The sequence below is a fragment of the Simochromis diagramma genome, unplaced genomic scaffold, assembly GCF_900408965.1.
Source record: "Simochromis diagramma unplaced genomic scaffold, fSimDia1.1 OVJJ01000026.1, whole genome shotgun sequence".
NCBI classification, from domain to species: Eukaryota; Metazoa; Chordata; class Actinopteri; order Cichliformes; family Cichlidae; genus Simochromis; species Simochromis diagramma.
In genome coordinates, this window is record NW_024386985.1 from 6418033 (window position 1) to 6445998 (window position 27966).

The following is a 27966-nucleotide window of genomic DNA, read 5'->3' on the forward strand; positions in this document are numbered from 1 at the left end:
TTAATAACTGACTTCCAAGTTTCTGGCGTGAAGCTCATTGGATCACAAAGAATGTGTTCAGTCCATAAACAGCGTGTTCCTGTTTTGATTTCACCAGATACCAATCGTGCATAGATGACAGGAAACATGAGGGAGATACAACAGAGGTCCTCAGCTGCTTTTTCCACATTACAGTTCATGGTGGGTGTCTTAACCTCGATGCGTAACGCTTTTCACAGTGTATATACAAAAAAAAAAGGTTTTCACATAGTTTTTCACAGGCCTGCACGGAGCCCTAAGTACAACTTTATGACCTCTGTAAGAATTAAGGGAGTACAACGCAGCTGGTAATTGTATTTGACTACGAACGTCAGTATGAGCACTCTATGAAAGCAAAAGTTGCGACACTTTGCAGGTCTGGAGGATTCAGGTGTGAGCTAACATGACACCAAGGAGGAACAAAATCAATTTGGAGGTTTATCAGGCCATTTCCAAACAATATGAAGTCTATCAGGCTGCAGTGAGAAAGCCTAATAGCAAATGGAAATCATTTAGCACAGTTACAAGTGGTAGTGATGGGCAGATGAAGCTTCATGAAGCACTGAAGCTTTTCATCCAATTGGTTCACCCCAGTGCAAAGCTTCTTGAAGCTTCATTTGCTCTAGTAGGACATCTACTGGATGTAAAAATATTAGTTGGCATAAATTTGAAGAGTGTGGCACTTTGCACACAGCCTGTAAATGTCAACAACAAAAGGAGCGTGTAAAACATCTATATTGTAGTGATGGCAGTATACTGTGTATATTTATACTGGCAGTATGGAAAATGATCATTTGGAAATGCTTAAAATGGAAATGATCATTTACTGTGAGGTGAGGTGTGGTTGGGGTGTGGACAGTAGTTGTGCTTTTGTAACGTTGAGGTATGGACAGCTACACACTGAGGCCTCAGTCCTGCCTGTTCACATTTTATTCAGGAAAAACTAAATTTTCACTGCTTTTATGACCTTTTAGTGGGGAGAACATAGCTAGGATTTAATGATTTAACAAATCTTTTGAATCCTTTGTCCTCCACAATGCTAAATGGCTGGGAGTCCTCAATCACCATGCTAACCAGGTGTTCCCCTTATTCTCATGCAAAGCTCTGTAGTGCCTAAGCATGGATGAGGTGTTGTTGTTATATCCCAGCTCATAGCAATAGCAAACACTTCACCTTGTACAAAAGTAAAGCCGCTTAACATAAATTGTATTGCACCATCAGTATTATGAAAATACATCTTCTGTAGAAATTTACATACCTTGTTGGGAGGAATAAAATCACAATGTTCCCACACAGGGGAGGACATCCTCCTCTTCTTAGCTGGCTCCATTCTCTCCTGACTTTCTCTCCTCACTCTCATAAACCTCCAAACTGTCTCCAAACTCTCACTAACCGCAACTCTCCATCAAACACCCACATTTTTGAATGAAGTCTGAGGGGTTTATATCGCTGTCATAGCTCGCGGCAAAGTTCGAACCACTTCATGAAACAGTCACGTGGTACAGCCGGGCAGTGAGGCTTCGGACGTCATCATTTTCAGCTCCTCCCATAAATGAAGCAAGCCTTGATACAAGCTTCAAAGCCTCGATACAGAACGTCGCATCACTAACAAGTGGACCTCGCAACACATTCACCACTTAGTTAGACCATGCAACGCTCAGAGAAACTGTAAAAAGAGATCCATCTCCGAGTCTACAGGCCTCAGTTAGCATGTTAAAGGTTAAAGATAACGACAGCATAGTCACAAATAGAAAAAGGCTGACCAGGCTTGTTTTGGACAGACAGGATCAAAGCGGAGATGTTTGTCCACCCTAACCCTAAACCCACTTCAGAGAGCTGTGCATAAATGAATGCTAAAAAAACTTGCGGAGTGGAGAGAGTGTGGACCCAACTGCAGACACTGACGAATGGACTTAAACTGAAAGTGCATCTTTAATGGTGGCAGGAACACAATAAAAATGAAAGGAGAAAGTGACTAAGAACTACACAAAACTTAAACTGGGAACAACTGCAAAGTAATACAAAGGAACTAAAAACCTGAGACCAGGAACTCAAAGAAGGTAATACACAGACAATCCGGCAACAAACCGAGGACGACAAGGGGCTATCACGATCCTGGGTCTTTTGACCCAGCGTTTTGGAGTTTTGGTTTATTCTGTTGTTTATGGTATGTTTAAGTTATTTAGGTTCTCTACGTTCATTTGCCTTTTAGTTTCCCCTTGTGTTTTCAACCCCTGTTAAGTCTCCCTTGCCCTTCATGTGTTTCATGTCTGTGTGTCTTATGTTGTCAAGTATTGATCCCTAGGGGAAATAAAGGATTCTGATTCTGATTCATGTTCTCATGTCTGCGTCTCATTATGTTTCCTGTTTTATTTTGAAAGGGGTCCTCTGTTCAATATTTTTAGTTTTAATCTCCCCTTGTGACGTTGTTACGTTCATGTGTGTCAGCTGTTTCCCCATGTGTTCCCACTTCCCTCATTAGCCTTTTTAGTTTTTGTTCACCCAGTTTAGGTTATTGTTTAGTTTGTTTGTACCGTTTTTGCTAGCCTTAATAAACGGCTTGTTTTTTTGTTAATCCACGTCACGTTCTGTTTTTGGTCTGCGTTTGAGTCCTCCTTTGCAAACGCATACAGTCTGCCTCAGCCAGACTGTGACAAGTATTTATGATTATGATTAGTATTAACGATCCTGGATCCGTGCCTTTATGACGTTTACTCCAAACTTTGATTCGACCTGCCGAATGTCGCAGCAGAAATCGAGATTCATCAGACCGAGGAACTTCTTCCAGTCTCATGTCGTTGAGTTGTAGTGAGCCCATGTGAGTCGGTGTGGTTTTCTGCTGCTTCGAGGTTAGATGTGTTTATTCAGAGATGAGTTACTGTTCCTATCAGCTCAAAGCAGCTCGGCCATTCTTCTCTGGCATCAAGCATTTTCTCTCAGAGAGCTGCTGCTCACTGAACGTTTTCTCTTTTTGGGTCCATTCTCTGTGAACCATGGGAATGTTTGTGTGGGAAAATCTCACCATCAACCGTGCTGCACTCAAAGTCACCTACATCACCTTTCTTCCTCATTATGAGGCTCTGTTTTCACTTTTCTTGAATATACTGAGCTGCTACCGTTTGGTTCTCACTGAACCAAACAGCAGGAAATGTGTCAAAGTGGGCTGTGTGGCAGGCAGCAATCGGACCTGAAGCACTCGAGGGATAACACAACAGAGTGAGCTAGTATGTACGCATGCAGGCGGACAAACACAGCTCAAACTAATCACAGACTAATGAGACACACAAAGCAAAACTGGACATAATGGACATGGAGTGAAAGACTATCAAAATAAAACAGGAAATGACTAACCCTAACATACGACATATGAACCTGACACAAAGACAGAGGTTGGAGGGACAGAATGGGAGCACAAAAGATGATGATGATGAACCTATCATCACCTAAAAAACATCAGAGAGCCAAAGAGACAGAAAACAGGATTGTCACAACTTTTTATTTATAATTTTCAGAATTAGATCATATTAGTGGGCTGTTTTTCACTTTGGGGACGAGGCTGATTTAAACCACATCCAGGATAAGTGTGGTAGTTGTCACCTGTTCACTGATCATCTATGACCGTGCATGCTTTGCAGCTCATATCAGTGTGGGAGTCTAAGTCGTCACAGGAAACAGCTGGTGATCTGTCAGTGTTCCTGACACGGATTACAGTATTTGGCGATTCTTTGAATAACGAAGTGAAATTGTTGCGTAAACGAATAAATGAGTCAGTGTTGCTGTGCTGAACAGTGAAGACGCAGTGACCAACAGTGCTGTCGTAAAACACTCACATGCATGCGGGCTTTTATGCATGCGCACAATACATTCAACTCACACTCACAAGAAAAGAGAAGGATGTGGAAAAAGAAAGCATTGTTCTCGAAACACGGCCTCCTGCTTCTCTTTAGTTTTTCCTTTTCTCCCGGTCAGTGATTGGGAGACAGTGCCCGTTATCTCCTTCTGTTCTCTTCCTCATACTGATAATAAGTAACTGTTCAATGTCAACAAGAGCTCCTCAGACAGCCACTCAGTGAGCAAGAGCAAGTGCGCATGAGGCAAGGGAGAAAAGGCCAACTCTACAACAGCATAGCGGAGACAAAGAGAATCCTAATATAAACAGTCTGTTGTGCAAAAAGATAAGAAAATCCTCTCTGTATTTGTGGTGTCCACTGGCAGCCAGCAGAGGGCAGTGTGGAGATGTGCAACGTTCGATCATTTCAGAGGAAAGTTATATATATATATATATATATATATATATATATATATATATATATATATATATATATATTTAATAAAGGGATGTGTAAGATATGTCACAGATGTTCATTTGTCCTGTTCAAGTTGATGTTGTGGGTTTTCACTGAAGTACATTTACTCTTATAACATTTGACAGTTACATGTACTGATGTCCACTGAAAGAGCCTGCACATCAGGGGTGTAATTTCCAGGGGGGTTAGGGGGGTTATGACCCCCCCAATAATCAGACCCAACCAATATAACCCCCCCCAATAAAATTATGAATTATCTTGCATGAATAGGCTGTTGATTTTCTTTACTCATTTCAGTTATTGCCAGCAAAACAGTTGCATGTTTAATCATCTGGGAATTTACCCAGATTTATTTATTTATTTAGACGGAGATCTTGCTGCACGTGGACAGCGAATGAACCCCAGAGAGAAGGGGAATGTTTCAGTGAGGAGCTTCATTGCAGGACAAAGTATACTTTTCTTCTTCTTCCACTGTCTTTATCTCATTCCTACTTCTTTACAGAGCATTTACTATTGTGTTCGTCTTGTTTTGTGTGCCATTGTTTGAGGCTCTGTGAGAGAGAAAATGAGGGGGAGAGAGATTTTGTTTGTATTGACCCAAGCTGAGCAGAGCTCGAATGTGTAGTGTGTGCACAGAGGTTTGGTTTCCCAGCGCTGGCCACGCTGCGACTGTGTCAGCACACTCAGACTGAAGCAGTGGGAAGAAGAAATAAGAAAATGTCAAGAACAACATGTTACACAGAAAGACCAAATGTGGGTGGGTTCAATGAGAGATAAAAAAGAGCACAGATACGGAGGAATAAGACGCCGCCCGGCCGGGGTTCATATCTGTCTCACTCAAAGCTGTTGTAGAAATCTCTGTCAGGCAATTTGGGCTGAAGTGAAGTAACTTCCAGTTCACTGGAAGTCCGTCCAGACAGCGAGAAGAGTGGCCGCATGTTTGCTCACTCTTCCTGTCCATTCGTTCCCAGAAGGCACCGGTAGTCATGACCTTGTTTATCCTCCCTCTTCAGACACTCCATTGGAGCTGGGTTCATCCGGTTTGATTAGGCAGGCATTTCAGTGCTGTTTCCATGCATGAGCTGCAATCATGAATCAGTGCTAAATATAAGCATATTTTAGGAGGAGCCTGACTGCATTTCTGTGTGTGCAATGGATTCAAAGGAATTTTGTCACGCTGAGTCAGAGAGTAGGTCTGAGTCACGGCCGCAGCGAGCTCGAGTTTTTTCAGGGGAGGTTTTCTGATGCTGGAGCGCTGCTGCACCGATTAAAGACAATTTAGTAAAAGTGCTCACACACACGCACGCACACACAGAGTGTAAACAAAGAAACACCTCACATATGAAATCCAGAAGTGGTCATATCAGCAATTAAAAATGAAAGCACTAACATAAACAGCAGGAAACCACGTTCGACCTGGATGGCAGTTAAGTCGAGTTTAGTTAAGTTCAGTTTATTTTGTTTGGCATGGTTTATTTTAGTTGGATCCTAGTTTAGTTTAGTGCAGTCGTTCTCAATCTGTTCAATTTGTTCAGTTTCTGAAGACTTTTTATTTTTAGTTTAGTTCATTTTAATTGGTTTAGAGTAGTTAATCCTCAATTTGAGACCAAGAGGAGACACAAACACCCACAATTAGTAAGGAAGCAGTTTGTAATGTGTGTGTTTCTAACTTTATTTAGTTTATGTCTGTGAAGGTTCTCAGTTATTTAGTTTAGTTCACTTTAATTTAGTCTAATTAAGTTTAGAATGGTTTATTTGATCTAGTTTCATTAGTTTAGCAGGATTTAATTCAGTTGGTCTCTTCTCAAATTATGAAACACTAATGTAAAAACCACAGGGACCGTGTCAGCTTTTCGAGGAGATCCTGTAAATACGATAGCTTTATGTGTTTCAAAAAGTCCCATTCGATGAAAATGATTATGGGAAAGAAAACGAGAGAGGCTTTTCTGTTTTATCTGTCTGAGTCAAACCACAATATTTAAACGATGCACTCTGAACGGTTTGGAGGGAAGCGTGTTCCCTGGATCTGCGAGCAACCCTGACGCAGACGGTCCTGGTTTAACTTCTGTAATCATTTGTATTTTCTTGGCTTATCAAGTGATTTTTGAGTAGAATTTTAATCTAAAAGAAATGATGAACGGCAACAGAAAGAAAAGAAAGCCGCCAGTCTTCAATCTCAAATACATCAAACCAGCCAGATTAAAAAATAAAAGAATACAACTCTCGAGTAAATGAAAATCTTTTACTTTAAAGTTCTGTTTCAGACCTGTGTGTGTGTGTGTGTGTGTCTGTGTGTGTGTGTCTGTGTGTGTGTGACCGGATGCTTGTGTTTTTCTGATGGTTGTTTATTTACTCGAGAAAACGGATGCGATGTCTGACTTCATAGTGCACCTCGCTACTGTAGAAAGCAGCTTTCATCACACCTTGTTCAGTATTAACTGCTCAGGCTACAGTGTGTGTGTGTGTGTGTGTGTGTGTGTGTGTGTGTGTGTGTGTGTGTGTGTGTGTGTGTGTGTGAGAGAGCACTGCCTGGTCCCAGATAATCCTCCTCTCTGTGTTTTACACATGACTGCTTCTTATTCCCTTCCCACACACACACACACACACACACAAGCTTTCTCTCTCTCTCCCTCTGGCCGTCATTGTTACACATTTATTATGGTTTGACCTTTGACCCCGCTGTCACGAATGCCAACAAGCTGCGCTGCTTATCGGAGAGTTAAATCAGTAACTTCATGAGGTTGTTCACACTTCAGCTGTAACATTTTATTAGATTTTAAGGACTTTTATAACCCAAAGACGAGAACATTAAGAAAGGAAGATTTTAAGCTTAGATTAAAACACGGTCATTTCTCAAAACTCTGAGGATTTATTGAGGAACCTTTGGAGAGTCCTCAGGACCAATATGTTAGACACACTTTAAGTCTCTATCTTCACTGTCCTTTTCTGCTTTTAGTGTGTAGTTTTCGTAGGAGGGGGGCAGGGCCACTAGGTCATAACTCCTCCCCTTTTAGCTCTGATGAATGTAAGGGGCAAGGAAAGAAAGAGAGAGAGAGACAATAGACTTTAATCACTCATGTGGCTGAGAGCTGTTGGCAAACGGAGTTCCTTGAGCGCTGAGAGGGGAGGAAAAAAACAGAAGAAACAGGAAGGGAGAAGACTGAGGTGGACAACTTGAGTGGGCATTTCTCATCAGTCACACCTCTGAGCTGAAGCCAAGACCAGTTTGCAACCTTACTGAGAAGAGAGGAGGGCAAATCTGACATAAGATCATCCTGAAGGAAACCCTTTACCTCGTCACAGTTCGTAAAGGCCGCAGACGTTTCCATCCACCCTGCCGTCCAAGCTAGAGTATGATCTGCTATCCTCGTCACCCCTGTCGCTGATGCAGGCGATCAGCATGATCTCTCACTATCCTCTGGCCACCTTCCTACCCTGGCCTACAGGCTCCTACCATCACCACTACCCCGACCTGGACTGCACCTTACTACTGGAGGGGGAGGGAGGGGTTGCCCTGCAGAGGTACCAGCCTCGCTCCCCGGAGAGCAGCCCGCGACACTGGGTCAGTCAGAGAATAATCATATCTATCAACTCTTTTGTTTGCACGAAATCTATTTGTATTTCTGGGAAGCACAGACATTTCCAGTCTCCTTAAACAATCTGGCAGCTGCTGGCCTTCGTATGAAGGCCTTCTGTTGTTTGGGAATGTGTGAGGTGCTGCTGAAGTATGTGTGTGTGTGTACGTGCTGTCAAATGCTGGGTTTTTGGAAATGTAAATGGAAAAGTTTGGGAGCCAGAGAAGAGAGAAAAAAACGACACTGAGAAAAGAAGCTTGGAATTATAAACATTAAAGATATGCACTGAGGAGCAAAGATACGGGTGATGTTTGCCACTTCTGTTTGTCGGATGGTGATCTTGAGAAAGTTGAGGAGAAGCATAGGGAAGGAAAATCTGCAGATGTTACACAGGGACAGCTAACATGTACACATCCTGCATCCAGCTGTCTACACAACAAAAACCACATGAAACACACCTTTAATTTTCTCCATATATTAAACTAAGAAATCGCTTGGTTAATGTTTTGCCGTCTGTCATATGATTCCTCTATTTGGCCTCTACTTGAGTAAGTTTTATGCAATAATCTGACAGCTCATAGTGAAATAACGCAAACACGACGGTAACCTTTGGTGACACAGACGGGTGTCCGGCTGACCTCTTATGAAACGCAGTAATTCTCATTCATTCAAACGACCCCTTACTGGTCGTTCTGTGAGTGTGTCTTGCTAAATGTTAAGTTAACAGGAGCCATAATGTGTTGGATTTTGCTTTTGTTAAATTTATTCTTCTATTCAGCTCTATTTTTATTCATCTTTGGTGTTTCTCATTTCCCAAAACAGCGTGACTGCCAGAAAATTAGCAGCAGCTTATTCCAGCTAAGCTGTGGCTATTTTTTTTGATGCACACACTTACTTGTGGTATTAATGCTGAAGTGAAAGTATGTTTGGTGTTTTCAGACAGCGCATAGGCACTTATTGGCTTGTAGATGAGAGAAACTGAGGTCTGAAAACCAACCCGATGAAGCGTCCTTTAACAAAAACAATAAGAGGAAGAAAGAATAAAATCTCCCAGAAGCCGGATTTTTTAACCTAAAATATATTTTTTGCAAAATAACTGAAACTTAATAACTCCATGAGGATAAAGGACGAGCAGTGAAAAGTTTGAAAAGCAGAGAGACGTGCAGACGTTTGAAAACTAAAACTCTGACAACTGAAAAAAATATGGGTGTAAGAACAGAAACAGTATATTAAAGATTGACAAAGCCACCGCGATGACACCTACAAATTTAAAAGTGAATGTCGGGACTGTGAGGCTCAGTCTGAGAACCCGATGATGCTATGTAAGCACATCAGATGCTGACTCCTCAGAGGGTTTCTGTCTGTTTCCTGCCTGTTTAAGAGTTTATGAAAAAAAAAGTACACAAGAGTTCAATCTAAGCTGCTAGGAAGATCACAGAGTGGTGGAGGGGCCAAACATTTATTGCTACAGCATTCAACAAGTGCTGGAAACTGATCCAATGAGCAATTCAAAACCCATCACAGTCACTGGAGAAGAAATTCGTGGAAACATTTTTGCGATTGTAAACAAACTGTATGAAATTACTCTTTTTGCTATCATGATTTCTTCTATTTAGTCCGATAAGATTTGGAAAGTGTAAAAAGAGCCATATGATTTCTTTTATTCCATTCGTGTGTGCAGAGAGCAGGCAGGAAGTCAGCTGACTCAGTTCGCAGGAATCTCTGCCATGCTTAGCGGAGAAGGATGCTAATTGTGTGTGGGCCCAGAATTGTACAGGGGTGGGTAACATCGTTCTTTTAAAATTAGCGCAGCGTTCTCTTTCTTCTTCTCTTGAGCAAGTCCACATGTCTCAAATTCAATTTGAATGTGTGCAGCGTTGGTTCTGCAGGTTTAGGTTTTGCAAAGGAAAAAGAACACGAGGAGGGAAACACACGGTTGTGCTGGATTCACTGTGATTGCTCTTTTATTGGTAAACTGAGCATCTAACACAGTGCAGTGATGTATTTGTAGTTATTATTCACATTCAGAGGAGACGAGTGTGACACAGTGGTGCCTGAAGACCATCCTCCTCAGTGCCTGTCTGACATCCTGGCTGTCATGTTGCCCCATCACACAGCACTGTTTCCTGTGATTGTTTGAAGGGGTAAGGATGCTGGAGGTTAGCCCACAGACCTCCTCTGAATGCTCAGGTTACATACATCAGCTCTGCTGTCAGATGCTTATCTGTTTGACTGTTTTTACAGAGCTGCGATTGTCCACATACTTGGAATAGTCTTTCCATAAAATTATGTAAGGTAAAGAAAAGTATTTGTGGTGCAGCTACTTGCAGCAACTCCAAGAAATTCCTTTTAGTCATGTAGGATAACCTGCACCAAGTGCTTCTATTCTTAGTTTGCTTTGTACCCAGTTACACATGGTTATGAAACCATATCAGTCATAAAGTTAGTGACTGCAGTACTCAGCCTGTTGCAGACAGCTGTCAGGTCCACAGTTCAAGTCAGAGATGAGGGAGGAGTGCTGAGGAGGCAGTCAGTATCAAAGGTTCACTGACAGTTAAACTTACGACTGGAATGTGCACATAAAAAAATGAACTCGATAATAAAATGCATGTTTTTTGTTACATAAAATTCAACATTGGAGGGTTAGTGGCAAGTAGGAATGAAGGACTCGATAGAAATGTTGTCTTCATTTTGCGGTCTGTAGTGTCCTTTGCACCCTCCTCTTACTCACTGATTAGGCAGTTTAATTAAGCAGCAGGTCCATCAATAAGAGCTCCGGCACTGGGAATATCAGCGGATGGCTTACAGTAACCTGCAGGGCAGTTCAATAACCTCAGCTGGCCATAAGCTGGAAACACAGAAGTGACTTTATACAGGAAAAACAAGAGCAGGCAGTTTTGATGATGCTGTGTTTTCCATTGAAAGAAAGGCAGAAAGCTGAGTTAGCGCTCCTGCTTCCTCTTTCTCGACTTCTTTGGAGAAAGAAGTGCACGTTTAGTGCTGATGCTCCGTGACGTCTCAGTATTTCCAGTCTTCCAGTTCTGCCTCTTACTTGTCATTTGTTTTGATGACTTGACAATGATTTCGACATTTAGGTGATTTGTTCGTCCGGATGAAACTAGTTTTTATGCCTTTTGACCTCTTTCTTTCTGGATTTACACAAAAACAGGACCATATCCTCTTCAGCAGCACAGTTCAGTAACTTTCTGACACTACACTGACTTCTCTTTTCTCCTAAATGCAGGGCCTCGGCCGCCGTTTTCAGTCAGTCAGCCACGACGAATGTTGTTTACACGTGCTGCGAGTCAAGTTGTCTAGTCGCCTGCAGCTCTGTAGAGGTCCGTATTGTTAACTTCGACCTAATTAAGTCACATAATAGGACTCGTGTGAAAAGTCAATACTAAAGGCATTGCTTCTGTCACCCAAATGTCCATCCCAGGGCAACAACACCCCAGGAGCAGCCTGCTCAACTGGGGCAGAAATTCATCACACCATATGGTAGCTGTAAGGGTGCATGGTGCTGACTGCTGTGCTAAAAGTGGGTTAATATGAGGCAGCACCGGCTTTCATTTAGTTTGTTTTCAATGCTTTGGCAGCGGTGTGTGTGTGTGTGTATTCATGTGTATGTGGGGACCTAAAATTGGAAGCTTACTATACTTGTGGGGACCAAAATCCTGGTCCCTACGAGTTTGAAAATATTTTTGAGACTCAAAATGTGGTTTTAGTGACAGGGTTACAATTGGGTTACAGTTAGATTTAGGGTTAGGGTTAGGAATGAATTTTTCATTGTTAGGTTTAAGGCAAGGGGCTAAGAAAATTACGTCAATTAGATGTCCCCACAAGATATGAATACCTGGCGTGTGTGTGTGTGTGTGTGTGTGTTAAACACACACAAAATTCTCTACTCCTTTTCCCGCTCAGGCAGGACATGCAGCATTAGCAGGACCCGTGACTGGGCTCAAGCTGGCATTGTGTGTGTGTGTGTGTGTGCCCAGTTTTAGTAAAGCTGGGGGTTGTTGGTTTCCAGCTCTAATATGATTGGCCAGCACTCACAGATTTTATACCAGCAGATTACTGACTGCAATAACTGTGCTGACCTTACAGTGGATAATAAATAACATGAAAACTATATGCTAAGGAACCATGGTTTTCACAGTGTTCGCTCTCTGGCAGAGTAAACATATTGCTACATTTCGGTCAATGGTATAGTATCACCGGTGACGTGAATGCGCCGTTTCTGTGCCTCGGAGCAGCTAATGTTTGCTTTTTGTGCATCTCCTGCAGTTTCATTTCCTATGAAAAAACCCGTGGATGTACATAATAATGCTCAGAATTAATCTGAGCAGCAGAAATGAAATGCAAGGAGTGTGTTTTTGTTGCTACGGGGAAGTGCATAAAAAACAAGTGGAAACAGCACGCTGCTGTCGTTTTGGTTTGTTGGCTGCTGCACTTTGGTGTGTTTGTGTTGCTTTGTTTTGCACACGTGATGCCTTCAGAGTCGCATGTATTATTGGCTGAGCAACAGATGGTCCTGCTCTCATTAGCAGAGGGTCAGACAGCCCAACCAAGCCAGTCCAGACCGATTCATTCAGGGCTTAGCAGGGCTTAGATTTGGGAGGGGGTGGTCACAGTTGGGGGCTACACAGGGGAGGGTTTACCGTGACTTCTCGTACTCTTTTAAACACAGAGACACCTGAAATCACCTTAACAAGCATTGTGGTATCTGAGTCACCAGAAATCGGATTATCCAGCTTCTGTGTAACGGTCCAACTGAGCCCGTATGCAGGCTGAGAAAAACCATGTGCCCCCAAATTTTGCATTCGTTAAACATTATTTGGTAGCTTTGATGATAACAAGACGCTTGGACTGAAAAACAGTTTTAGCTGAAAGCTGTATTAGTTTGGTTTGTATGTGAAGCGTGGAGGAGGAGGTGGAGGAGGAGGTGTGGGGGGTCTCTTGTCTGCAGCTCTGGACTTTACTGGAAACTAATGATGTCACCCGTCCAGAGGCAGAGAGAGAAAGAGAGAGCTAGCTCAACAACAGCCGGGACAATAGATCTGAGGGGAGCAGAGACGTGACATCAGAGGAGGGGAGAGTGGGAAGGAGCGAGGAGAGGAGCGTTTAATGTGGCCGCCTGAACAAAGGCTGAGCTGAGTGAGGGAGAAACAGAAGAAAAGCTGCATGCAGCTGTGTGTTTTCATGAGAGATGACCTGACAGTCTTTATGCCTATTATCTATTGTTTTTGCTGGATTCCCTGACCATCTCCTGCTGATGTGCCACATCATTAAAACCCCGTCACATGAACACATCTGCTGACTGGGGGCATTGCCACTGCTTCATTGCTCCTAAACGACCCATTTAAGCTGCTTTGATTCTGTCATTTCAGCTTTTTATGATGTTATAGCAGATCATCCTGACCCATAAATCCAGCCCTCTTGTTTTTTTCCCTCTGCCCCGGGGTGACTTGAGCCTCTGCTGACTCTGGATAAACACAGCAGTTTATGAACTCTGCCCTCTGCTGGGAAGCATGCTTTGGAAACACAAACACAAACCCACCAACCACACACAAACACACAGTGAAAGGCAAGTGTGATTAAGTGACTGAGCGCAAAAGAGAAATGGACGACATTCTGAGCAACATCTGGTTCCGATGCAGTACCGGGAAAGATCCTCCCAAATTTTTGGACTTGACGCAGAGACTTTCCACGGCAGGATCACAGCTGATACTCCTCTCACTGCGATGAATCTCCTGTCTGCTGTTTACGCGGGAGGAAGAGAGGGACGTCTCTTTCCGGCCTACATGACGGAATGACTTTCTCTCTGCATGCCAGCATGAGCTGGTCCAGCTGTATCACGCCTGTCGTTCCACAAGTGTGGATCTTCTCGGTTTCTGACTGTGCCGTGAACTCTTCCCCCGCCTGCCTCGGTCTCTCCCTCTCACAGCACAGATAGTGCCATTTCAAGTTAATCTCCAAAGTGTACTACACTTTCTCTGATACGTGACCTTCTTATCTAACGTGTAAACACAGAGACGTTGCACATGCCACCCAAGACCCTCCTAATTTTGTCCCCTGTGTGTTAGCGGTTTCTGTTTTTTCTGTGCTGACATTCCTAGCTGACGTGAGTCTCTCACGTAATCTGTTCATGTTAAGTACTAAATCACCTCCCGTCTCCTTTCCTATCCTTTCCTTTCCTTTCCTTTCCTCTCCTTTCCTTTCCTTTATGACCATTCTCCAGGACAGAGTGGCTCCACAGCCAGTCAGGTATGAGGACACCAGCCTCGGTGGAGTCGAGAGGCTGGAGGCAGGAAGCGGGAGATTTCCTGGAATGTGCGTTTTTTCCCTGCTGTGGTGTAATAACAGTGCAAGCGGTGCTCCTCCTGTTTTTGTCCCCTCTCTGTCTCTGCTGTAGCTATTCTGACCAAGGAACAAAGGGAAGAGAGTATTCGGGAAGCCCAATAATGGCTGTAATCCATCATTCAAAAAATGGCCTTCCCTTGTCAAGGGCTTTCCTAAGTGTAATTACATCATTAGTTTTTCAACAGAGCGGAAAACTTGGAATGAGGATTTGCCTGGACGACTGTGTCGGAGTTTAGTGTGCAGTGTTCAGACAGAGAAACATGATAAACTTTGGATTTCTAGAGAGATGCATGAAGCTGAGTTAGATTTACGGAGCTGTGCACGCGTATACATGCAAGGATGGAAAAACAGTTTTTTTTATACAGTGTATAATGACGTATTTACCCTGTAGCATTGTGTTACAGTATTGCACCTCTCCTCCACAGAATTTAATTCTGATTTACTATATTTAATAATGAATGAAGCAAATAAGATGCACCGCTGTGCACGATTAAAAGAACCTTTGTTTCATCCAACTATATTTTCCTAATATTATAACATATAAAACAAACGGTCTGTTTTGATCTACTCTGAGACATACTTCACATGATTGACTCTTTTCTGGACCATAATTTACAAAATGGACACAAATTAATAATATTTCAACCCAGCAGCTGACCAAGACCATAAACCAATCAGGACAGAGTTTACTGAGATCACGGGTCAGCTCAGTGTTTGTTTGTTTTGCTTCTACAATTGGACTTCTTTTTTGCAGACAGATGAGTCTCCCCCTGCTGGCCTTTCTAAAGATTGCAGCTCTACTTTCAGTCCTGGAAGTTCATCTTTTATTTACAGTCTGTGGTTCATGAATTAATTGAAAGTGCGATAAGGTTCATTTCATTCTTTAAAGTCAGCTGACCTGCTGGCTCGAATCTGGTGTACCTTCTTACAGAAGGTGGATTTTCCCAAATGTCAGGCTGTTGTTTCCTCTTGGATTTGTCCTTCAGAGCTGGGATTGACTGAAACCAGAAGCAGCTCTGAATTTACTGAAATCTGCAGTCTAAATCTACTTTAGAGCTCAGAGCAGACTTTAATGGGCCCAATGGAAGCAAACTGAAAGATGAGCACGCTCATCGACTCGTCCATCAGACAGAGCGGCAGCTGTCACGCTCATCAGACGTCTTGTTTACACTGAGGGATGACATCACTCCCACTGTGAGACCAACACTCCAATCCCCAAGGGGCTGAGCTAGAGGTCGTGTGGGGTCACAACCTTCCCACTGGCACTCTGGGCTTCCCAGAGTTCCTAAGACTGGAGCGGACAGCAGCTTGGCCTGGGAACTGGACAGCAGCCAGATGTGCAGCACGATGAAGATTCAGCTAGAAGAAAAGCCAATCCTGTGCGGTTACCGCACATGGAGAACCACCAACTCAGTTGTACTCCTGGCAAAGCTGGGTGGAGCTACAGTGCAGTGCTGTGTGTGTGTCTGTGAGTGGGGTGCACCGTGGACGACAGTGGGAGCCAGTGACGAAGAGGGTGACGTTTGGGAGCCAGGGAGGTGGGTTGGGTGATTACGCATCTACACACAAAAAACACACAATTTTGAAAAGGGGACCACCACAGATCTACCTCCCACTGCTTCAGAAGACAGTTAGCATCATAAGGCTTCCAGTGTCCCCTCTGGATAAGGCCTTGTGACTATTGGATCACCAATTTAGCATTTTAGCGCATGTAAATGAGTCACAGGTGGCTCATTTTTTCATATTTGTTTACAATACACCAAAAGAGCCCCCACAACGCAGCCACTCGATTCACATCCTCCTGTTTATTCACAAAAGTGGGCTGTTTGAGTACGTGTGTAGACACAGTGGAACAGAGTTATCCATTCTCACACACTCGGCCTGTTCTCCTCTCCGGTTACTGACAATGCACAGTAGCGGTGACGCCATCTGAAGCCTTCCTTGTATTGTCCCACGCAGGGACTGCGAGGCTGCAGCTGCTTCACACAAGAAGGGCCTACAGTCCATCACTTCATCCTCTTAAACAACATCTGTATGTTAATGCATTATAGCAATAATCTTCATTTTAACTGCCCATATGGAAAGGAAATTGTAGTTTTATAGCTTTCTCCATTCTCCTGCAATGATTTGCTTATTAAAGTGTCCCATTTGACTAAGAATTATGACTCCAATTAGGATGAAAATGGGAAAATTGCCATTTTCATGGGTAATTCAAAGCATAAAGGAAAGTGTTTTCACTTTTTCTCCACATGGGTGGTGCTTATGTTCGTAATCGGACCGGTGAACTGTATCCATAAAGCTGGTGTGTTTCATCATCAACCAAAGAAAACCCTGAATGTGTTAGAGTACAGGATATCCACACTGACTGCAACAAACCGCAAAAAACCCAAATCCACCATAACCGGTGTTAAAAAATAAACTTTAGGTGAATTATTTATGGTCTTTGTTAGCAGTCGGCTGGATTACTGTAATGCACTTTATATTAGGGTCAGTGCTTCATACTTTACTTATCTACAGAGGATGTAAACCGCTGCAGCTCATCTTTTAACTGTCACTTGACAGTTTGAGCACATTTCCCTATTTTAGCTTCACTTCACTGGCTGCCCCTTCCTTTTATGATTCATTTTAAAATTCTTTTATTTGCTTTTAAAGCCCTCCATGGCCTAGCCCTATCTTATCTCTGTGAGCTGCTACAGCCTTATACAGCCACCCGCTCTCTCAGGTCAGCTGATCAGCTGGTCCAGGACTGAGCGTAAACTTAGAGATTGTGCTTTTGCTTTAGCAGCTCCCAAACTGTGGACCGATCTGCCTTTAGAGATGAGACAGGCCTATTCTTTGACACCCTGTGAGGTGTTGGTTTTTTAAGCTGATTGTATGTTGTTGTTGTTTTTTCTAATATAGGGCTGTTTTAATTTTTATGTATTATGTGTTTTTGTTTTTTTTTTGTTTGTTTGTTTTCTGCTGCTTCGTTTTATCTATTGTTCTTAAGTTATTTACTGTAGAGCACTTTGGTCCTGTTTTAAAGTGCTTTATAAATAAAGTTGGATTGCCTGCCTGAGAAGCTTCACGTTCTCTCTCAGCAGCCGCGAGTTGGTGAATATTCTGGATGAATTTTCACTTAATGAGGACAAACAGGATTGAAAGGAAAATTTAAGTGATTAGGTAGTTTAATTTAACCCCCCCCCCCCCCCCACCACCACCACCATACATTATACATTAAATTTAAAAATATATTTATAAAAAAAAGTTTACTATACGAAGGTAGAGCCTAAAATATAGTTTCTTTGAAAAACAAACAGCAATGAATGAAAATGACTATAAAACAAATGAGAGTTATTGGTGATTAATGAATGAAACACAGGTTATAACCAGGTTATACTACAAACACGTTATTATTGTTTTTTGAGTCAATGTTTTTATGAATTTCGGAGGAAGGACATTTATGCATGTGGAATATTTTGCACGCTCGAGTCCCAGCCCTGCGTGTGCGTGCGCAAACTGATGTCAGTCTGATGGAAGTTGGAGAAAGAGCTCGGGGGAGGAGTTTAAATGGGGCTGCTGCGAGTGCAGGGAGGAGGAGTCTGCTCATTCAGCGGAGAGTCGAGCGCCTGTTGACAGAGGAGGGCTTGGAGTTTGGAAAAGAGCGCAGTGAACGTTTGCGGATCGCAGTTTATTTTGAAAGGAGCGCATCTTCTTGTGTACGTGCGGGAGAAACGTCGATCTCTGATGCTGCCTTCAGATCATGAGAGAAGCGCTCACTATGAAGTTCGCCTGGAAAACTAAGATGGTAAAAATCCAAGCGCAGACTCGCAGTGTCTGTTGTTTGTGGTCAGAGTGGGGGGGGTTTAGAGTGGAAAAGGGGGTGAGTGTTTGTAGGCTTGGGAAAGTAGCGGATAACTGAGTGAGGGGGAGAGGGCGGGGGTGGTGGTGAGGGTTGTTTTTACTGCTGCGTAAAGATGTCGCGGTGAGCTCGAACCTGTACGTGGAGGAGTTCGGTTCAGTGGATAATGCTGAGAAATGTCCTCACCTGATGCTGTAGATCCAAACTTCTTCGTGGGTTTTTTTATGGGCTCCACAGCAAAAAGCAGAGGGGGAACAACAGGCGAGGCCCCGGGGCCATCACAGCCCGTGCAGCTGGGTCCAGGCGAACAGATCAGCGCCACTCTCCTTATCTCCGTTATTCTTCCCAACCAGCTGATGGGCTGATGTGCAGATTAGAATTATTTGCAGAGAGAGAGTAATGTTTGTCGTCTGTGTGCAGATTTTTGAAGGATCCCAGGTAGTGCGGTGTAAAGAGCTCACCTCCTGCTCTCTGTGAACTCTGTTTTTTGGATGCTTGGATAACTTATTCACTTATGTTACTGGCTGCTTTCATTTGCATTTGCATTGGGAAAACAACAACAAAAAGCAAACTTGATACACAAAGAGAGTGTAGCTTTTTAAAAAAAAAAAAAATCTGTCCAGCTTTCAGAAAGCAGTCTGTGTGTGCAGACTGTGAACTCAGCAGCCCGGCCAGCCAGCACAGGGACCTCCCGCTATTGTTTTGGGAGTGTGTGGACTGCATGACTCATACACTGATGTATTTATCTGTCTCTGTGCCAGCCAGCGGGCAGCAGCCAAAAAAGAGAAAGGGAGAGAAACATGTTGCTGACCATAGGACAAGATGGAGAACAGCAGCATGGGACGGGCGTGCAGACATGTTTCAGATCCTCTGACTTGCAGTAACGCAGGCGCGTTGGCTGGTTTCATCTGTCAGAGTCGGTTAAAATCACGTCTTTTTGTTTTTGGCTTTCTTTGAATATCTGCCCCTCACGTGTTTCTGTTCGAATCCAAACACTGCCGAGTAATGGCTGAGCGCCACTGGTCTCCAGGACTGACCATTGAACTTGCTAATGGTGAGTTTGGCCCTTGATCTCTTTGCCGGCGGCCCGTCTGTGTGGACTTTATGGGGACGAGTAATCTTGGCGTCCGTTGCCTTTGTGTGAGGACTTGGCTGAGATTTTGCCTGTGTGCTGTTTATAGGCACCCTATCCTTCGATGGCTGTCCGCTCCTTCTGTTTTCGTCTCCATGTGTTGGTGTCTGAGCCGGCCTCGGCCTCTGTTTGGATGCGATATCTGAGCAGCAGTTTGGGGTTTTGATTCCTCTCTGCTCCCTCTGTTTGTTTATGCACTCTGCTGCCATCATTGATTTACAACCAGCAGCAGACGCAGCGCTTTCGACTCGGTGGATCCTTTTAGTCTCGGTGTGGTTGCGACACTGATTTGTAATCAAGCGCCGCCGACTTGTAGAAGCAGACAAACCGACAAACTCATATGTTCATAGAGGGGGGGAGAAGCAATGTAAATATTACTGTGGAGGTGTTTATTCTGGACTTGGCCCATTCTGGCTCTTATCTACAACTTGGGTGAGCTCGGGTAAAGCTGTCCAGCTCTGACTTCAGCTCCAGAGACACCAAGACATCATGAAAGAGATGGATTGGGAATAAAAGAGGGAGTAGAGACAGAGAGGAGGAGGGAGGGAGGCCTGGCAGGCTGCAGGGATGGGGGTTGGGGAGTTGGTCATTCTTGATGTTTTACTGCACTTCACTTCTTCTTCTTAGTTTTTTAAGCACTGGGGTTGTTTGTGTGTGCGTTTTTCCGTTCCCTCTGCTTTTCTCATACACAAAAATCACTTTCCTTTCTTGTTAAACTACTGAAGTTAGACTTGCGTTGGTCAGCTCTGCACCGCGTCTGTCTCGATCTTTCTAATATTTCCACCGATATCTTCTTTCAGAGCTCAGTGCAGGACTGGGGGGAGGAAGTAGAGGACGGAGCAGTCTACAACGTGACGCTGAAGAGGGTCCAGATTCAGCAGGCGGCCAACAAGGGAGCGAGATGGCTGGGGGTGAGTAGGCCCTGACGAGGAGCTGAGCTCCAAACCTTCAAACGTTAAAAGTTCAGACTCCTTTCTGCACTCTCAGCTGCTGTAGAGGGAAAAAAGTGAATGTTTTTAAAGCAAACAATGTCCGGATTAGATTTTATCGTGTCCAGATGGCTTTTTTTGTTTAAAGCAGTCCAGTTATCTGTGTTCAGACTGCTGACCTTAAAAATGGCAAACCTAATCTGTATTGTCTTCTCTCGGCATTGTGCTCCACCGAGGCTCCTATTGTTTTAACGTTCGAGCTATAAATCTCCCAGTGGAGACAACACCTTTGAGCTGCCTGCTGAAAACGAACAGCTTCACCAGAGCTGGACCGTTTAGCCAAAGCATGTGATTTCCTGACTTTCCGAGCTGCCAACAAAGCCCGCACGTTCCCCTGTTTTGCAGAATGCTGGTGTGACACAGTTTCCCACAGTTGTGCATTTTTTCAGTGAATATAAGGCATTGCCGTTTCCCCCACAGAGCTGTTTATGTATCCGTAATAAGATGTTATGCAGTGCATCATTATACTGCACAGACGGGGCAATTAGGAGCATTGTTTCTCTTAGTTTCATAGTTTCTCTGGTGAGTTTTCCCAGAAAATGCTAAAGGATCTTCAGGATATTGTGTTTGTTAGCTTCTTTGGAACTGTGTGGCTGACATAAGGGATGAGAGCTGGCGCATAAAGAAGAATCTGATATCTGCTGTGAGCCTCCAACACTGCCTGGATGTATTGACAGTGGTGTAAGCCCAATTAGAGCTGATTAAAACAACATGGGTGTTTTGTGCAGAACAAAGAGCGAGCTCCCAATGAGATGAGTATATTTACTATAAACAGTCAGCTGTATGAGAACAAAAGCAGCTCCAGTCTGCACAGTTTGAGGCGTGTGTGTGTGTGTGTGCAGTTGTGCTCATTGTGGCGGTGCCGTGGATCGCCTCGGACAGATAAATAATCAGACTTTTTGTGTGCTCCGAGCTGTTATCGGAGGGGAGAAGTCGACTGTGCCGCCATCCTCCTCTCTGTCTGGAGGGATGGTGGAGGAGGGGCTTCGCTGTGATTAAAAGCAGATTGGAGCGTTTCCTGTTGTAGCGTGCTAACTTCACCAAGGTCTCTCTCTCTCTCTGGGTCTTGTGCCACCCCTTACTCTCTCTTCTCTCTCTCTCCCCGGCTGTTTTGCAACCACCCGTTCTGTTTTCCCTGTAGACACAATAGTCGGACACATCTGGAGAAATCCAAATTAAATATAGGTCACCGTACTGTTTCCTTCATCCCCCTGATGTTTCGAGCCCTCCTTGTTTGTTTCCATTTCTTTCAGAGTTCCTCTCGACCCTTTACTTAAATGTATTGGTGAAAGCATTACAAGCACCAGCCAACTGCAGAAATGCAACAGTTTAAAAATGTATAAGGCAGATGGGTGACAAGTTAAAGAAACATTTGTGGATTTGTTATGAATCACTGTGTCCCTGCGGTAGACTTACCCACGGCTGTAGAATAGGTTTCTGGTGGTTTTTGCTTAAATTTGTCATAATTCGCATGTTTCTTGTTTAGGCGGAAGGGGATCGCCTGCCTCCCGGCCACACGGTGAGCCAGCTGGAGACCTGCAAAATCCGAAGCATCCGTGCTGGAACGCTGGAGCGACTGGTGGAGACTTTGCTCACGGCGTTCGGAGACAACGACCTCACCTACACGTCCATCTTCCTCTCCACCTACAGAGCCTTCGCGTGCACGCAAACCGTACTGCAGCTGCTGCTCGACAAGTAGGCTGAAATGACACGATCCGAACCGAAAAATAATACTCTGCCTGTTTGTTGTGGCGATTTTTAAAACGCGTCGTCTTCTTATTTTCTGTGACAGATATGGAAGCATGGAAGAAAACGAGCAAGGCGCTGACAGATGCCACGGCTCTGAAACCACCGGCGCCATCAGAAAGTGAGCTGCAGTGTGACGTGCGCATCAGTGTTCCCGCTCACCTGGATTTCCATCTCTCTAAAAGGTTTCCTCGGCTCTCTCCACAGCACCTTGGCTTCGATCCTGCGTGCCTGGCTCGATCAGTGTCCCGAAGACTTCCAGGAGCCTCCAGACTACCCCTGTCTCCACAGGGTGATGGACTACCTGCGCAAGGTTCTGCCAGGCTCAGAGGCTCTCAGAAAGGCAGAGGGTCTGCTGGAACAGCTGCAGGCTCAGGCCGGCATGGATGACACTGATGGTACCGCTATTTTCTTTTTATTTATTTATCTTTTTAAGCTTTGCATGACTCACAATTTTAAAATTCCTTCTTTACCTTGTGCTGGGCCTTCAAGCAGCCATTAAGCCCCTGCCTTTAAGCTAACTTCCCTCTGATTGGCTACCCCTCACAAACAGAGGATTTGAAGAGCACTTGGGTGGGGTGGAGTTCATATTATGAGTATTGCCTCTCTGTGATATCATGCAGATGATGCTGACGTCAGTATTGTAAACTTTGACCATATTTAACGAGGATTCAGTGTTTACGCTGAGAACGGCTCACATCACTGCCTCCTGTATTCATGGGAAAAAGCATAGCAGGTCTCCTTTAAAATGTCTTCCTCCGACGCTGAGAAACGATGCGTTGTCTCAGATGTGTCGTTTATTTCCTGTGCCTGTTTTGTTTATTTTCAGCTGGTTTCCACAGCAACCATTCATATAGCCTGGGGGAAGAGGATGAAGCGGAGATTGAGGTCCAGGAGGACTTCCTGTCGTTTGACGCCGACCTGGTGGCCGAGCAGCTGACCTACATGGATGCGGTAAGTGGAGGGAAATGATGTGGAAACAGGAGGGAAAGGTTACATCCCGTTTCTTCTGCGTCGCCTCACTAACATCGTACTCTTTGGGGGGGCTTTTCTTGGTGGTGCTTTAGGTGCTGTTCAAAAAGGTCGTACCCCATCATTGTCTGGGCTCTGTCTGGTCTCAGAGGGACAAGAAGGACAACAAGCACAGCGCTCCCACCATCCGTGCCACCATTACGCAGTTCAATGCTGTCGCGGCCTGCGTGGTCAACACAGTGCTGAAGCACAGACAGCTCAGGCCTCACGTCAGAGCACGGGTCATCCAGCGCTGGATAGACATCGCGCAGGTCGGCCGAAGAGACAGACTCGCTCACGAACGTTTGGAATCAGTAAGAATGTCATCTGACTTGTGGTCGTCTTTTAACAGGAGTGCAGAATACGGAAGAACTTCTCATCTCTGCGAGCCATTGTGTCGGCACTTCAGTCCAACCCTCTGTACAGACTGAAGAGAGTGTGGGCCTGCGTGCACAAGTAAGCCTCCGAACTCTCGGCTCTGCAGATGATCTCAGCTGGTTTTGATAGTAACGAGATCTCGCAGATCCTTCGGTGTGTTTTGCACGCGTGTTTTCCTGCCATGTCACATCACGTTAGCTGACGCGAATCTGTGCTTGTTGCAGAGACAGCGTGCAGACATTCGAGGAGCTCTCCGACATTTTCTCGGACCATAACAACTACCTGACCAGCAGAGAGCTACTGATGAGGGTGAGTGTGTTCATTTCATATCTGACCCAGTTTAGGAATGCTTAGTAACCATCTGTTACTCGAAATCCCAAAATTGCTTGTTCGCCGCATGGTTGGAACCAGAATTGGAGCCATTTTTTTGTTTGCCCCCACAGGAAGGCACGTCAAAGTTTGCCAGTCTCGAGAGCTGTGCCAAAGAGCACCAGAAACGCACCCACAAGAGGCTCCAGCTGCAGAAGGAAATGGTAAGACAAATGCCGGCTGACAACGAGCTTTAGAAACAAACGCCAAACAAAGCGGTGTACTCTACACTGACTGCTAGCCTGTGCAGATCGTGAAGCCACACAGCTCTGCTTACTCCACGTGCCACGCTCCCATTGTTATTATCATCGCCATCTGCAGAGAACAAAGTGTAAATAAAGATGTGACTTTACTGCAACATCCCACGGAATAATCGAACCGTTCCCCCACAGGGAGCGATGCAGGGAACGATACCGTACCTGGGGACTTTCCTCACCGACCTGACCATGCTGGATACGGCCCTGCCTGACCTAGTGGAGGTAAGAGCACCTGCTGATCGTGTGTGCGAGTGTTTGAACATTTGAAAGTCTATCTGTCAGAAACGGGCCTAAGTTTCCATAAGTGCGTGAGGAATTTTGTCGGTGCGTTTGTGGAGCTGTCCGCCGAACGCTGTTTGCGTAAGCGGTCGCTGGCGCGTGATGTCTCGGCTCTGACGGCGTGCTCTTTGTGTCTTCTGCAGGGTGGTCTGATCAACTTCGAGAAGAGACGCAGGGTGAGTCTTTAGTCTGCCTCCTTTGACGTGATTACAGTTACTCACGTGGTGTTTACTCTGAGCAACCTTCTTTGTGCCTCTGCAGGAGTTTGAGGTGATCGCTCAGATCAAGCTGCTCCAGTCGGCCTGTAACAGCTACTGTCTGACTGCAGACCCAGCTTTCCTGCGCTGGTTTAAGGGCCAGCCTCAGCTCAGCGAGGAGGAAAGGTACACTCTACTCTGAATGCCTTTTTTATTTTCATTGCACCGTTATCCATGTGATAATAAGCAAATTAGTGCATGAGTCATGGTCTGCTGGATCCATTGTTCCCCCACAAATACACCAGAGCAGCTTTGTTCTGTCTTTTCTTATCGTCTCTCCCTGCTGATTTTGTCATTTCTTTAGTTCCTACTGATCTGTTCTACATGTTGTTTTGCTCTCTGAGCGCTTTTTTTTGTCTCACTGCTATTCTTGAAACCACCATCCGCTTGAAGGTTGAAGGTTCACTGTTAATACTCTTTCTTGCAGCTATGCCTTGTCTTGTGAGATTGAAGGTCTCGGTGACAGCAGTCCGACTTTAACCAAACCTCGGAAAAGCATGGTGAAGAGGCTCAGCTTGTAAGTGCATTAAGAAAGGAGACATTTTTCGAAGCTAATAAAGACGAGTGCTGTTTTTAAATTTGAAGTGAAGTCCAAAGTAGAATGAGGAAATGAAACTGCAGGGACTTTTTAATGTTTTATCATCTAACAGCTCGCTTCATTTTCTGTTCAGGCTTTTTCTTGGAACAGACAGTAATTCGGCCAGTTCTCCAGTCAGAGAGACGCCACGCTCGCCCCCTACTGGCAGCTCCGGAGAGAGCATGGACTCGGTCAGCGTGTCCTCCAGTGACTCCGGCAGTCCGTCGGACAGCGAGGGACTCGCCACCCCGACTCACACCTCCGACTCCCAGCAAAACAAGGTGGGTGACAAAGCCACTGGCAGGAAGTGCTGTGCACTAAAAAAATTACACAACTTCATTAAAAACGAGTCAATTCCATTTAAATTTTTTATTGGATTAACATTTTTACACGTATAAAGTTGCACAAATATTGAGAGCAGTGTGTCTGGCACCTGCAACCACGCCACAGTCAAAGTCTCTTTGATTGGACGGTTAAATAGGTGTAATGAGCCAAGTGGCCGGCCAGCGTATAAGATACATTTAACTCTTTTGACACAAGATGCAAAATGAAGTAAATGTTGGAGTTGTGTCAGATGATAATGAATCTTAATAATAATTTTAATGAAAAATGAAAATAATTGTTGTTTTTCATCGTGACCCCCAGCTATCAGAATCATCCTCCTGCACTTCACTCCACTCTATGGACACAAACTCCTCCACAGCCAGCGTCTCCGTGATTCCTACATCTCCCTCCTTCCCCGGGCCTTCCTGTATGCACCGACGCTCCATCTCCCTCACACCCCTGTCTTCCCCGAGTCAGACTCTCGCCTATAACACCCAGGCCCAGGACGCCTGCATCATAAGAGTCAGTCTGGAACACGGCAACGGGAATCTGTACAAGAGCATACTGGTGAATAAGTACTGACGCTTCTGCTAAAGATTTACATTTTCACAGTTTATGTTAAAGCTAACTTAATCTAATCTGTCCCACAAACAGCTGACCAATCAGGATAAGACCCCAGCTGTAATCGCTAGAGCAATGGCAAAGCACAACCTGGAGGTGGAGCCGGAGGAAGGATACGAGCTGGTGCAGGTCATCTCGGAGGAGAGAGGTAAAACATCGACTTTAAAATCTTTGGGAACAGTAAGCTAACCGTAAGCTAACATTGCTCGCTAGCAGTAGTCATATAAAAACTCAATTCTTTAAGATTTGCACGTCAGAATTTTAATTTATTTTTTCCACTAATCAGCTGTTTTCAGGCTTTGTGAACCACACTGCCCTCTGTACTGGTGTGAAGATGGTATCACTGGTTGTAAAATTTACCTGGTTCTTATCCTGCTCTTAATTTTCTTTCAGAACTGGTGATTCCAGACAACGCTAACGTTTTTTACGCCATGAACACGTCGGCAAACTTTGACTTCCTGCTGCGGGTGAGGGGCTCGGCAGGCCGGCCCGTGCAGCTGCGTAGCCGATGTAGTTCCACGCTCCCGCGGACCCAGCACCGCTCGAGCCTCTCGCTTAGACTCAGCAAAGTCACGTTGTGACCCTGCCGTGTCACCACTAACCCAGGGCGAGACACGACGGAGGGTGGACATATAATTGGATGAGGAGCTCTCTGGGATCCAGGGTGGAACCCTCCGAGCTTTCAGACTTTCCCTCTCATCCCGAACTGTGCCATTCCTCGCCCAGCCTTAACGTGGATGTGGATTAAACTGCTAATGCCTGTGACAGAGTGAAACAGTGACCCCAAGTGGCCTGAACTCTTTACTACAACAGATATTTTTTGCACATGTATTGGGAGCACCAACCTCCTGACCTCCAACAGTATTCTGATATTGAATGAACTCCTTTATGTCTTGTGATGTACATGTAGCTCAAGCTTTACCTTTCTCCTAATACAAGAGTGCTGAATGCAGAGACAGAAGATGGAGCAGTGAAAGAATGAATGAATGGACCTCTAACAGTATTCTGAATGATATTAATAATTGACAGAAGCTGTGATGCCTTTGGTTTCCCTTGTCAGACAGCTACGTCTGCCTTGTGTGTGTGTGTGTGTGTGTGTGTGTGTGTGTGTGTGTTCTTCTCCATATTGTGAGCTGTGTGACGAATGCATCATTTTGTGCATTCTGATTGGTTCCAGTACTTGGTTTTATCAAGTCCTCTGCAAATGCTGAATTGCCTTACCTGCCCAATGTTTTGGGTGTAAAGAGTGTTTGAGCTTCTTTCTAATCTAGAGAGACTCTCAGATCTACAAAAAACCCGAGTTGTACAAGAACAAAAAGGATAAAGCGGAGTATCGTACTGAAATGGAAAGTATTTGTACCTCTTTGCCCTTCATTATATGAACTACAGAGTTGCACTTGACAGTTGGTAGCAGATGCCAATGGGATGTGAATATGGGAGAGCGTGCAAACTGCCGCGTGAAGTAGTTTGCTCCCTCTTCACTAAATGAGTTTCTTTTTTGTAATTTTGTTGCTTTTTCTATGCTTTTTGTAACACAGTTCAGGCCACACATGTATACCAGACTGGAGCATTGCTAACATACATGCTAATTGTGTCAGAGTGTCATAAATCTGGCGGGATACTTCATTTAACGCCGTAAACGCCCATCTGTTCGTCTGTTTCAACACATGTCAGAAGCCTTCACACTTTCACTCCACCGCAGATAAAAACTGAACGTCACGTGAAAATGTTCTCATTAATTCAGCCTCGGTGTTTGTTCTCCACTGCCAAAGACTCTGAATAAATAAATTATTATCACTATTCTGACTCATTGCCTGTCGTGTTTAATGACTTTATTATCCGTAAGGCCTAAGGAAGCTTCGCGTCTGTATTTTTACCCTTGTGCAGTGGCAGATCACGTGCTCCGCACTGTTAGGACTGACATT

General features: G+C 44.6%; 1 protein-coding gene across 3 annotated transcripts; it reads left to right on the plus strand.

Moving 5' to 3' along the window:
• Window positions 1–7389: 7389 nt before the first annotated feature.
• On the plus strand, window positions 7390–27847 carry rgl1 (ral guanine nucleotide dissociation stimulator-like 1). 3 transcript variants are annotated; one of them, XM_040040561.1, is made up of 18 exons: window positions 7390–7887; window positions 20034–20144; window positions 21709–21917; window positions 22015–22089; window positions 22176–22366; window positions 22798–22922; window positions 23036–23251; window positions 23332–23435; window positions 23582–23666; window positions 23801–23890; window positions 24119–24205; window positions 24406–24438; window positions 24524–24645; window positions 24947–25036; window positions 25191–25377; window positions 25742–25987; window positions 26075–26189; window positions 26435–27847. In XM_040040561.1, exons 1-18 carry the CDS (start codon window positions 7711–7713, stop codon window positions 26620–26622), a joined length of 2451 nt encoding a protein of 816 aa, XP_039896495.1. In that variant the 5' UTR covers window positions 7390–7710; the 3' UTR covers window positions 26623–27847. The 3 variants fall into 3 exon arrangements, with proteins under 3 accessions (XP_039896495.1, XP_039896496.1, XP_039896497.1); XM_040040562.1 differs by lacking the exon at window positions 7390–7887 and adding an exon at window positions 17481–18047; XM_040040563.1 differs by lacking the exon at window positions 7390–7887 and adding an exon at window positions 18216–19155.
• The last annotated feature ends 119 nt before the right edge of the window (window positions 27848–27966 follow it).